At 34.0% G+C, this 13,073-nt stretch overlaps 1 protein-coding gene across 2 annotated transcripts in view; it reads right to left on the bottom strand.

The window, feature by feature from the left end:
• The window catches only part of nrbp2b (nuclear receptor binding protein 2b), a 28,155-nt gene continuing 15,082 nt past the window's right edge, over positions 1-13,073 (bottom strand). Inside the window, exons 2-18 of one of the 2 annotated variants that reach the window (XM_016543373.1) lie at positions 10,858-10,980; positions 10,142-10,243; positions 9,666-9,755; positions 9,508-9,548; positions 9,317-9,411; positions 9,022-9,045; positions 7,949-8,026; positions 7,786-7,841; positions 7,586-7,681; positions 5,539-5,671; positions 3,763-3,865; positions 3,172-3,222; positions 2,947-3,082; positions 2,816-2,869; positions 2,497-2,560; positions 1,602-1,657; positions 1-1,405 (exon numbers count right to left, since the gene is read on the bottom strand). In XM_016543373.1, coding sequence (XP_016398859.1) covers positions 1,322-1,405; positions 1,602-1,657; positions 2,497-2,560; positions 2,816-2,869; positions 2,947-3,082; positions 3,172-3,222; positions 3,763-3,865; positions 5,539-5,671; positions 7,586-7,681; positions 7,786-7,841; positions 7,949-8,026; positions 9,022-9,045; positions 9,317-9,411; positions 9,508-9,548; positions 9,666-9,755; positions 10,142-10,243; positions 10,858-10,980 — 1,386 coding nt within the window. In that variant the 3' untranslated portion in view covers positions 1-1,321. Of the gene's footprint in view, positions 1,406-1,601; positions 1,658-2,496; positions 2,561-2,815; positions 2,870-2,946; positions 3,083-3,171; positions 3,223-3,762; positions 3,866-5,538; positions 5,672-7,585; positions 7,682-7,785; positions 7,842-7,948; positions 8,036-9,021; positions 9,046-9,316; positions 9,412-9,507; positions 9,549-9,665; positions 9,756-10,141; positions 10,244-10,857; positions 10,981-13,073 lie in introns of both variants that reach the window. The other variant, XM_016543372.1, reaches the window with a different exon arrangement.

Raw genomic sequence — 13,073 nt, forward strand, 5'->3', positions numbered from 1 at the left:
ACAAAGAACTTAGTGTATTCTCACAGAAATGTATACATCTTTATGCATTCTACAAAAGTCGCCACCAAAACCATGTAGTTTGACAGCTGGTTAGCTGGTTGACTAACCAGGATCTTTCACGTTTCTTACATGTGTAATCTGTATAAAATGTGTGGTTCTTTGAAATTATTTTCAATTAGTGTTATTAGACACCAGCAAACAGCAATGTTTATATAAGGCAATACATTCCTGTATATGCAAAACACTCCAACTGCATATTAAGACATTCTCATGAGTCATGATAGCTGACAGGGCAATGTGTGGACTGCATTACAATCACATTCATTTAATTGGCCTTAAAGCAACTTCTTTCGTAAGATATATTTGCAAGATAGCATTTTGGGGAAACTGACAAGCTAAAAGACAGGTAACTCTCCAGAAAATGTACATTCTAATTGACACTTCAATCCAATCATGCCATATTAATGCTAAGTTTATTATTTCCTCAGGACAGTAACATCATCTACGCAAGTAAGTCAATGCTGATGCTTCTAGCTATACTACCTCTGATTTTTTTAAAAACGAGGCCGAACACAATTCATAAGACAAACAGACATTGCATTCTTAGCGTTGCCACTAGCATTAGCGAGCATTAGCATTAGTGTAAACTGTTTTCATGGCAGAGCAACAGTTTGAAGAGAAAACTTGTTAAGCTTAACTTCTGATGTTTATAGCTGGTTTAATGGCATATATAGTGCAACTCTATCGCCGAGTACTGAGGTTTTTTAACACCACAGTAACATAAAAACGCACATGCACTTGCAATGTGTTGGCATCTGTATTAGCATACTTGCGTAGAGTATGTTTCTGGCCTAACAATAGTTTTTCTGTTTTTACGTCACAAAATGAAGAAGATTGGCAATAATGAACTGTAACAAATTAGTTTTTTCTAAACTTTTTTTTCATCTACTGAGCTCTCCACAGCAGACACCTCCTACCTACACCACATACGACTTTCTTCAAGAGAGGCCGAATTGCCCTTAAGCATCCAATGGGATTGTGGGAAGGACGGTTCCTACAGTGACACCTGGAAGTGCTGGATGGAGACTCGGGGAAGGTAGCACAATCATCTTAGATGGGCATTTCTGGTGCCCCCTAACCTGGTCAATCACTTGTTGTCATAAAACCATGTCATGTTTTTTGACCACAATTTCAATTATCCATACTAACTGACAAACTGGATCATTCGTTTCCATTAACCTTCTCCTTCTGTTGGCGGGCCTCCCTCTCAGGTTCCACTGGCATGTAAATGTCCATCGCCATCGCAACAGACCATTGTCATTCATATGGTTGTTATGGCGCTAGCAGACCCACGGTGTCGGTTCAAAGCTTCCTCCAGGAACGCCACGATCTTGTCACCATCCTCCTGTGGAAATTGATGGCAAAATATAGGCATAGGACAAGAAGTTGAACAAGAAGTGAACATTTAGCTGTAGCTGCTGCTTCCATGTGATTTCATGTCACATGCAAGAAATGATACTGATATGCTTTGAGATGATGAACATAGTGAAAATAGGAAATTTGCAGTATGTAGTGTGAATCAGTGTGTTTTTTAGTCTCACCTCACTGATAAAGGAATGATGGATAAGTTCATTGACCAAATCTCTGGAACTGTCATCTGTAATAACCACATATCAGCATTCAGTACATGATATTTTAAATCTGAACCAATCACTGAACACCATGACTTCAAATGATAGTCAATATATTTAAATATTGATAAGTATGTTTGAATATTTAAATACAAATTTCAAAAGCTAATACACAAAATAATGAGGAAATGAATAGTTTGTGTTGTTCCAAACCAGTGTTGTTTTTGATATTATTATAATATGTATTCATATTTGGATTTTTTAAATATATATTTTATATAAAAAATAAAAACGACTAAAGCACAACAGATTTACTAAAACTTAAACTATTTTTAATTATAGTTTAAGTTTCAGCAATTCTGTTGTACTTTCTGCATTTTTATTTTATTTTTATTGAGCTTTCATTTATTTTTATTTCCGCTTCAGAACTGTTAGTACTTATTAATAAACCATTAAGTAAGTTGCTAATGCAACAGTTTTTTCATCTAATATTTATATATTATTTTATTCCAGCTTTATTTCATGTGCTGAAAAACTAAATAAATATAATTTAATAGTTTAAGTAAGTTCTGAGTCACAAAACACTAAGGTCTACTTAGTTCAAATAAAAAATAGTATTTTGTAGGAATTATACCTTGATTAAAATATCATAATGTGAAATTAAAAATTAAAATTAAATATTTATTTATTCACTTTTTAACGCCATAAAAATGTAAGTAGAAATTAAAATATAATGCCACCCAACAATGCAGTAGTGACATACTGCATTGTTGGGTGCCATTCAATTTTAGCACCACTGCACTTATGTGGTGAAGAGATGATGAAAAATATATTTGCAAAAAAAAGTCAATGCGGTTAAACTCACTTGGCATAATATCACAGCTGAGCTGCCGATGGAGTTTATCATCCAGTTTCAAGAAAAGAGTGAGCTGTGAAAACAGCAGATATCAGTTCATTTGCCACTGATTCAACAGATGTTGCCATGTTGTACCCATTAACATGAGTATAATAGTCTGCATTATCATTAATAACAATTAAAACAAATGTAGATGAATCACCAGAGACACAAAGAACTAAACAGAGAATCACAATCCCATTCTAACACTACTGTGTCACTGATCAAGATTGCTCTTGGATGAATCTTTAAACAAAATAGCATGTGTACTAAACTGAGACAAACTCACATGAGTTTTAGTAGTTTCTTCATTAGACTCCAGGTTACAATGCATCTGTACCACCTAGAATGACAACTTAAGATTAACTAAGAAAATACTGAACTATTATACAGTAAATGTGCTTTGATGAGAACACACACCTTCCTGGTCTCAGCCTCTTGCGGCTCCGGCGTGGGGGTCTTCACTGTCTCCACCTGCTCTTGGGACATGGAGAGGGCACGAGGTACGGGATGGGGTCGAGTGGACGCAAAGTTCATCAGAGGGTAAATGCCATTCCTGAGCGGTAAAATGCACATGTACACATTACAAACCACAAAAACCACAGGTTACTTTTTTACATTATTGCTTTAACTGGTAACACTTACTTCACATCCTCCAGAAACTTGTCCAGCTCTAGAGGAGAAACGTGAGAATACCTGCAGGACAGGAGAGATAAAAAAATGAAAATGATCAAACACACATGATTGTATCATATTACATATCGTATCATATGTCAAATCATGTCACATCAGATGGCATGGTACTTTTATGCTATTGTTCAAAAGTTTTTCAAAAAAGTCTCTTATTATTATCTGATCAGAAATACAGTAAAAACAAAATATTATCTTATTATCTTCTATTTTAATATATTTTAAAATAGTCTTCACGGTCACATGATCCTTCAGAAATCATTCTAATATGCTGATTTGCTGCTCAAGAAACATTTATTATATTGAAACCCCTTGTGTGCTGCTTAATATTTTTGTGGAATCTATGATACATTTTTACACAAGATTCTTTAATGAGTTCAAACAGAATTTACTTGAAGGCATCTTTTGTAATAGTATAAATGTCTTTGCTGTCACTTTTGCTCAATTAAATGTGTGCTTGCTTTATAAAATGATTTATTTCTTTTAAAAACAAATAAAATCTTACTGACCCCAAACTTTTGAACAGCAGCTTCAGTTGAGACTTACTTGAGCTGAACGCAAGGACGATCTTTGTGAATAATCTCTGCCATGACTCCATTTGGGTCGAATGATTTGGTTTTGTCCTCCACACAGTTCTCTGGAAGCATGTCTTTAAACCCAGATAACATGTAAAAGCCAAATTAAATTTTTTTAATAATAATAATAAATTTTACCTGAAATCCTATTAATCTTAAAATGTATAATTTAGGCAATCCTTTACAAAAAACTACCTGAAATTAATGATATATTATTATAAAACGGATAGTTCCGGTCCTTGATTCTGATTGGCTGAGCCACATTCAAAGCTGTTGTAAATTACTCTACAAACATACATCTTTGTTTATGCTTGTCTGTTGCTTGGCAACCACTTTTTTGCAACCACAACTGATTCTGAGGAACTACATTGTTTGGTGGAAGAATACTGTTTTTATTAATATCATTACACTTTATTTGCTCCATGTTGGCTGTCATGTATGTTTTGTAGACCTTGGTTATTTTGTATTTGATTTGTCACCTGTAAGTAGTATATCTGTTTGCATAATAAAACAAAAATTTGGTTTAGAAACAGATTTCATGCAGAAATTGCTAGTAAATTTCTCAAACAATTAGAAAGAACCATCAAGTAACACATTTAATTAAACATGAAATGTTAAAGTAAAAAACTGAACTAGTATTTTTCTTGTAAAACATACTCCAGTAATCTTTGTTTCATTTACAACTTTGGAAATCATTTTTTACACTGAATATCAGTGATAGTAAAATAACACAGTTACTGACATGATCTTTCATTTCAGGAGTTCACCCAGATGTGTGTGCGTCACAATCCCAGACTCCGGCCGACGGCGCATGACCTGCTGTTTCACCGCGTGCTGTTTGAAGTGCACTCACTGAAGCTGCTCGCAGCAAACTGCCTCATCAATAACCAGTGTAAGCGTGCTTCAAAATAGATCAAAAATAAGAATGTATAGATTGTAACTGTCAGAAAAAAATTATATAGCCACTGCAAAAAACTGTTATATTTCCTCCTTCTCTCTCACTTGTAGTGACTCTTTTAATCATTTCATATATAGAAGATGTATTTAAATATGTAAGAGATAATGGACTGTGACTATATATAGGTATTACTGGACAGAAAGATTGGTTTTAGTTTAAATTATTTTATTTGATTGCTATGTTGGATATAAGCTGTCTGGCAACAAGGTTGTGCAGTTTAGCAGTCATTGTTCAAAATAATATTTGTTTATTGTGACTGACCAATCACAATCAAGTATTCTGAGCCATGTAATAATAAAGCAATAAGCCCCAAGAAGCTGTGGTTTACAGTGAATTTATAACAGCTAAGGGGGTTTTAACAGCTAACAACGCCCCTTAGCTGTTATAAATTCACTGTAAACCACAGCTTCTTGGGGCTTATTGCTTTATTATTACATGGCTCAGAATACTTGATTGTGATTGGTCAGTCACAATAAACAAATATTATTTTGAACAATGACTGCTAAACTGCACAACCTTGTTGCCAGACAGCTTATATCCAACATAGCAATCAAATAAAATAATTTAAACTAAAACCAATCTTTCTGTCCAGTAATACCTATATATAGTCACAGTCCATTATCTCTTACATATTTAAATACATCTTCTATATATGAAATGATTAAAAGAGTCACTACAAGTGAGAGAGAAGGAGGAAATATAACAGTTTTTTGCAGTGGCTATATAATTTTTTTCTGACAGTTACAATCTATACATTCTTATTTTTGATCTATTTTGAAGCACGCTTACACTGGTTATTGATGAGGCAGTTTGCTGCGAGCAGCTTCAGTGAGTGCACTTCAAACAGCACGCGGTGAAACAGCAGGTCATGCGCCGTCGGCCGGAGTCTGGGATTGTGACGCACACACATCTGGGTGAACTCCTGAAATGAAAGATCATGTCAGTAACTGTGTTATTTTACTATCACTGATATTCAGTGTAAAAAATGATTTCCAAAGTTGTAAATGAAACAAAGATTACTGGAGTATGTTTTACAAGAAAAATACTAGTTCAGTTTTTTACTTTAACATTTCATGTTTAATTAAATGTGTTACTTGATGGTTCTTTCTAATTGTTTGAGAAATTTACTAGCAATTTCTGCATGAAATCTGTTTCTAAACCAAATTTTTGTTTTATTATGCAAACAGATATACTACTTACAGGTGACAAATCAAATACAAAATAACCAAGGTCTACAAAACATACATGACAGCCAACATGATTTGTGTGAGTGTGTGTGTGTGTAAGTGTAACTGGGTTTGAATTCGATTTTATTTCTATATTTTCTGTTTTCATTTTCATTTTAGTTAAAGTTTTAGCCAATTTGTTTTGTTTTTAGTTGTTTTTATTAGTTTTTGTTAATATGTCTATATAATTTTTAATAAACTTTTTTAATTACAGTATTTTAGTACAATGAGAACAATGAGGAATTTTTAACAAGGCTGTTGACAAAGCTAGTTTTAGCAGAATTAAAATAAGTAAGGTTTTCTATACTTTATTTTACTACAGTTCATGTTTATTTTATTTTAAATAATGAAAAATTTGGTTTATGGGTTTTAGTTTTAGTTAATAAAGAAATTCCGTTTTAATATGAAAGAACATTTTTAAATTTTCTAAAGAAAATTTACCATGGACGCCCCCTTCTGGGAACACTGGGTAAGAGCAGATGATCAGAGTGGGTTAAACTCATAAAAACACATTTCTTTCATGCAGTTTTAATAAATAAATGTGGGTTTTCAAGTTATGTTCATGTTATATAAGTCTCTGGTGTCCCTAGAATGTATCTGTGAAGTTTCAGCTCAAAATACCCCACAGATCATTTATTATATAATTTTGAAAATGCCTATTTTGAGTGGAAGCAGAAACACGCAGTTTTTCGTGCCTGTCTCTTTAAATGCAAATGAGCTGCTGCTCCCCGCCCCCTTTTCCAGAATAGAGCTGCGCCATTACAGCTCATACCTACTAAAAAACATCTGTTTTGGTTCTGATTATCATGTTTATCGCGCTGAAATCATAAGTTTTAAACCATATTAATTTAAACTTAGGTTTTCTGAGTGCACACATCCGAAGCACACGGACAGAAAGCGGCTGTCACAGCATGTGAGTACTAAACTAAGTTCTCATTCACACACAAGTTTACGTTAAAAACACACACGAGTTACAAAAAACAGTCGGTTATGTCTGTGAAGGTAAACAGCTGGGAAATAAATCGCATGTTTATTTTAGATCTGTGTGGCAGCAGCAATATACATTAAATAAATCAATAAATCCACTGCTGTCTTGTCTCCTCTGAGGCTGGGACTCTAAATAGTGTTCTGTGCTCGTCTGTGCAGACAAAGACAGAACAGTTAGCTTGTTTTGCTCAAACTTTCGCCTTGGCATTAGAGCTGGTACACCGTTGTCGCTTGCGAAATCAAAATGATGGCCCCGTGGGTGGAAACGTACAGATTAAGGGGTGGTAATATTATAATGAGATCCCTTTGCCACGTCACCAAGGGAGCGAAATCAGACGCGCTCATTTTTTCAGAGGCTTGCAGAAAAAGGCTTACCAAAACAAAAGTGATTGGGTTAATCTTTTTCACGTTTCCTTGGTTGGTAGATGCACCGGGGACCTGATTATAGCACTTAAAACCTGGAAAAGTCAGATTTTCATTATATGTCACCTTTAAATGTAAGTCTGTGCTGTTGTGTTTGTTTACCTGTTTTATCATCTGCCAAGTGAAAATCATGAGTCTGATTGCATTTTAAAAAAGCATCTATCATGCCTAATAAACATAACCCAGCCTTGCACATGTACCCTCATAAGCGGGTCTTCTAATGATTGGCCTGCATTGGATATGGCCTCCTTGGACACAACTGAATCCCCATTTGCCTGGATCTCCAACACGGCCATCTGAAGGAGTTTACATATTATTTCATAAGGGACTTGTCACATTTCAGTGCTGTAAAGAGCTGTATGTAATAACACTGCCAGCTCATGCTTTGTTGGTATCTCACCTCCAAAGCACAAATCCCAAAGGAAAAGATGTCAATGGCGTAGTCATCTTCACATGCTGAGTATAGAGAAGGAAATATAAAATATATAAAGCCAAAAGTACTTGTATGTCCGGTCTAAACAAATATCCAGTAGAAAATGCAGTGAAGAAGTGGTCACACTCACAGCCATACTCTGGACTGAAGAAGTGCAGGTTCCTCTTGTCATCTCGGTTTTGGTGTAGTTTACCACGGACGCCCCCTTCTGGGAACACTTGGTAAGAGCAGAGGATCAGTGTGGGTCAAGGTCTCATAAAAATACATTTCTTTATTAAAAATAAATGTGGGTTCTTAGTTTTCAGCCATTTTCATTAACAACTATATTACATTTAACCCTATAAAGCCTACTGTATAATTTTATACGCAAATGTACACAATCTACTATTCCTTCTGTCGTCTAAATTGATAGTTTATCATTTTAAAGCAAGGCCTTTTTGTATCATTTTAATAACATCTGCCTTCAGGTTGTGGTTCACATGTTTTGCTGTCAAATTTTTAATGATCTCTAAACGTGAAAGTAGCTTTTATATTGCAAGTAATATTTCAAAACTTACCCTTACTGAAGCAACTTAGCTTTACTTGGTTATCCTTGTTTAAATCATATTAAAATATAAGTATCAAATATGATCTCTCAATCATCATTTTATTGTGTTGCATTATGTTTTGCTGCCCGTAATGAAAACATCATGAAATTAAGCATTTAAAGATCATCTTAGTACGACATATTATTGGGAGATAATATATTTATATTCATATTAATTTCATGTAAGCCGTCTGTTATAAAGATCTCATCACCTTACATTACAAGCTATTAAAATTTCATCTTACTTTTTGACCATATAAATATCAACAACTGTAACAAATGGCATATTTTTGCTCAGTTTGGGCCTCTGAATAAAATGTATGTGTTTTTTTCCTCCTTGAGTATGATCTTTATATTCTCCTATGTCACACTACATAAGCAATAAAAGCCTGATGTATGAAATATGATGCTCAGAAAAAAAAAAAACACACATATGCAAACCTTTTTTTCCTAAGAGTTTTTGTAAATAGTTTGTCTAAAGGTTCAAAAAATGTCTCAAAAATGAGACTTTTTTTTTCGATTGAATATACATTCGCATGAAAAGTTTTTATCAGTGTTGGTTTTATGGTAAATTTGTTCATATTGCATACTGAATGAGGTGTTAAAATGGCTCTTACCATTCACAAAGAGTCGATGCCAAACTACAGAGAAAAAAGACAATGGATGATGATTATACAGATTTTGTTATTTCATTACCTTCATTTTTGTGCGCATAAGTGCTCCATAAACACTGGTTTACTTTTCAGTCAAGAAACATTTGTTTTTAATTGGATCTAAATGTTTGCATAAATATTTTTTTCATAATTCTTTCAAACAATAAATGTGCTTTCTCAGTCAAAATTTAGACTAAAGAGTGGATATTTCACTTAGAGGAGAAAACAAAAAGGCTGAAAGTGCAGGGAAAAAATATACCTGATCCAATTTTAATGAGGCCGTTGTGCTGAATGAAGATGGTGTCACATGTGAGGTTGCCGTGAATTATGGGAGGGTCACAGGAGTGCAGGTAACTGATAAGTGGAAGACGTTGCATGCTTGTTAACAAATTTTCATGTCTGAACACACACAAGCACACACACACACACACAAATGAAGGAGTGTGTCACCTGAGGGCAGAGAGGATCTGTGTACACCAGCGTTTCCAGGCCTGAAATACAGTAATGTATCACATAAACACAAAAATCACAGCATTGCACAATAATAATCATGTGCATCATATATTTAGACATCAGTCTGGGACTAAAAATGCTTATGAAAGCCTGACCTTGACATTCATGCTCTTGTGGTTTTTCTTGGTCTTTTTAAGGAACTGTTTCAAGCTGCCAGACGACATGTACTCTGTGATGAACACAACCTGTGAGGGATATAAAAAGAAAAGCTATTTCCATATAATGGCCACTTCAGCTTTATACCAAAACAAGAAGAGTTATTTTAGAAAAAATTATCTTAGACTTTTTAAGCTCACACTTCCCATATCTGACAAGTTTATGTGGCCAGATATGATATTCTTTCTGTTCAGCCTCCATTTGGTTTATCAAACTTGAGACTTCAGCAATGCTCTCGCCATTGATTTTGATTTTATTTGCATAATAAGAATTTTTAAGGTCTTTTAGGTTAAATACTGGCCTTACTACTTAAGTGAATACTTAAATGATACATTTCACCTATGAGAGATACTTTGCTGTAGTTATTATTATCAAAAGGACATTGATACCAGCAGTGTGTATCTGTGTGTGTTACCCGAGCATGATTGTCCCCGATGTCCAGCCAATATTTGTGAAATTTGACGATGTTTGGATGATCCACCTGCATCAGGTTCTCAAACATCTCCTTCATTTTGTCCTACACAAATACAACACACACAAATATACAAAATCAAACACATTTGAGCATGTTAATCATTTTAACTATCACATACACTACTGTTCAAAAGTTCGGGGTCAGTATGATTTTTAAAGAAATTAATGCTTTTATTCAGTAAAGATGCACTAAATTGATCAAAAGTGACAGTAAGGACATTTATAATGTTACAAAAATGTCTATTTCAAACTAATTCTGTTCTTTTAATCGTTCTATCAAAGAACGCTTAAAATAATGTAGCACGGTTTCGAGAAAAAGTATCAAGTAGTATAACTGTTTTCAGCATTGCTAATAATAATAAATGTTCTTGAGCAGCAAATCAGCATATTAAAATGATTTTTGAAAGATCATGTGACACTGAAGGCTGGAGTAATGATGCTGAAAATTCAGCGTTGCATCACAGGAATAAATGACATTTTAAATTATATTTAAATAGAAAACAGTTATTTAAAATTATAACACAATATTACTATTTTTACTGTATTTTTGAGCAAATAAATGCAGCCTTAGTGAACATAAGAGACTTCTTTTAAAACACCTTACCAACCCCAAACGGTTTTGAACATTTGAACAGAAATCTTTTTTTGAGCTCTCACCTCCACTGTCTTGAAGACCTTCTTGTCATGGAAGAGAACCTCATTCCAGACCACCTCAACACCCTCTTCAGTGTCCATGGCCAGAGAGGCGCTCTCCACTCCAGGAACATTGCCCTGACTCACCTGCAGGGGGAGACAAATAGTCACTTTTAACATCCACAATCCATTCCACTGTAAGTAACCTAAAAATTCACAATATCCTCTTATGAGTACTGGAATAAAGTAAGAGTGATGTGTCACTTGAGTGGGGAAATTATCAGCTGCTGAATTTAAATGTAATGTGACATTAGTATTTAAAATACTATCAGCTGCATTGATTGTAGTGAAAGACATACAATATATTGATCAGACTGATCAGCATTCTGTCTAGTGTCCTTTCTAGAGTTTTATAATCATTTATAAATAATTAAATAATATATATTTTTTAAATATATAAGACATGCTCTGTTTTTAAATATTTAAAAATTTATTTTGAGTAAAAAATTATGTAAAATTAGTTTTATTTTTTAATCATTTATTTTATATTTTATAAAATAAATGTATATTTTTTTATATATATTTTAATATATAACATTTTATTTAAGATTTTTTTAATCAATTCTGTTTACATCTTTAAATTAAATTAAATTATCACATTATGTAAATCCGCATTGACCATTAAACGCTGGCATTTATTGACCAATATTTGTTTGGACATCCAATTCTTTTGTTAACCTCTTTTCAAATCAAAATTTGAAAGTATAATTTATCTAACTGACTTCAAAGGGATATTTTGTGATTTTCAGAGAGAAAAGGTTACATTTGAATTTGGATTAGAGCCTTAGAGAGAGAGAGAGAGAGAGAGATGCCAGAGAGACATAGAGAGGAGGATCCTGCTGAGAGAGGGATAATGACTGAAGAGATGAGACGAAAGAGAGAGACAGCAAATCGTGAGAAAGTGCACACACGCCTCTGCCGAGTCATGCATGTCTCACACTTCATCTCTGCCTGTGTGCATGTGAGCAGACAAATATACAGTATGTGTCCATCTGCAACTGTCTGTACTAGTATGACTAATAAATGCATTTGTCTGCTTTGTTCAGCTGACTGCTGTCAGACAGACACAGCTAGGCTTTTAACAATGAACAAAAAATCATTTAAAAAAGTTATGGTTTCCATAAAGATATTAAGCAGCACTGTTTTCAACATTGATAAATTAATAATAAATATTTTCGTAATGGTTGCTGAAAATTCTGCTTCACCATCACAGGAATAAATTACATTTTAAAACATATTAAAAGAAAACAGTTTTTTACTGTATTTCTGATTAAATAAATGTAGCCTTTAGAAACGAAAAATCTTACCGGCTTTTGAATGGTAATGTTGACAAAAATTCAATAACTGGGCAAAACCTTTTACCTAGTATGATATGGGTATTTAAATTCAATTCAAGGTCAAGACTTGGCTGGAATTAGTCTTGGCTGGAATAACATGTATGTTGCAATCTGAGTTGTTTGACTGAGCCCAAAAACAGTCACCTATATTAGATGTTTTACGGTACACATGTTTCTGGTTGGCACTCTGAGCCAAGCTGTTTGTAGAGATATGGACTGGAATCAGAAGTGTCTATTGCATGCACATGGCAGAACCACTGGGTATCTTAACAGACCATGTGCATAAATTCAGAGTCACTTTATTTATTCAAGATATCAGCTTTATTGATATGCACAAGATGATGCATATTTGCATTCTAGTAAACAGGCGATCAAAACATCCCTTCAAATGCATCCATCTCAGCTTCATATACTTGTTTTGGTCAATAATGGGATTATAGTTGTGGAGGAACTGCAGAATTCAGATACACTAGAGCCATTGAGTCATCAGCTGGGAATCTAGCCCAGCACTAGTCAAAAGACCACAATATCTCACCCTCACAAAATAAATAAGGCTACAGAACTGTTTTTCCTGTAGCTTTCTGAGGGCGGTGACCAAGATGTTGTGAGTTTAACCCTTTGGAACCAGAACTGAAGTCCTAGAGGAATGTTCTCTAGATACATCATGCTATGAAGAATGCCAAATTCTGTAAATTCTGAGTCTATCAGGATGGAGAAAAATATACTGATCCACTGCAATGTCTTTTATTCCAACCAATTAAAATACAATAATCATGCTTATGAGATATCTACCACTTTTATGCAACTATGAAATAACTGGTTCTGATCTTTAAAAAAAAAAAA

Source organism: Sinocyclocheilus rhinocerous, unplaced genomic scaffold (genome assembly GCF_001515625.1).
Source record: "Sinocyclocheilus rhinocerous isolate Xijiao unplaced genomic scaffold, SAMN03320098_v1.1 scaffold97, whole genome shotgun sequence".
Classification (NCBI taxonomy): domain Eukaryota; kingdom Metazoa; phylum Chordata; class Actinopteri; order Cypriniformes; family Cyprinidae; genus Sinocyclocheilus; species Sinocyclocheilus rhinocerous.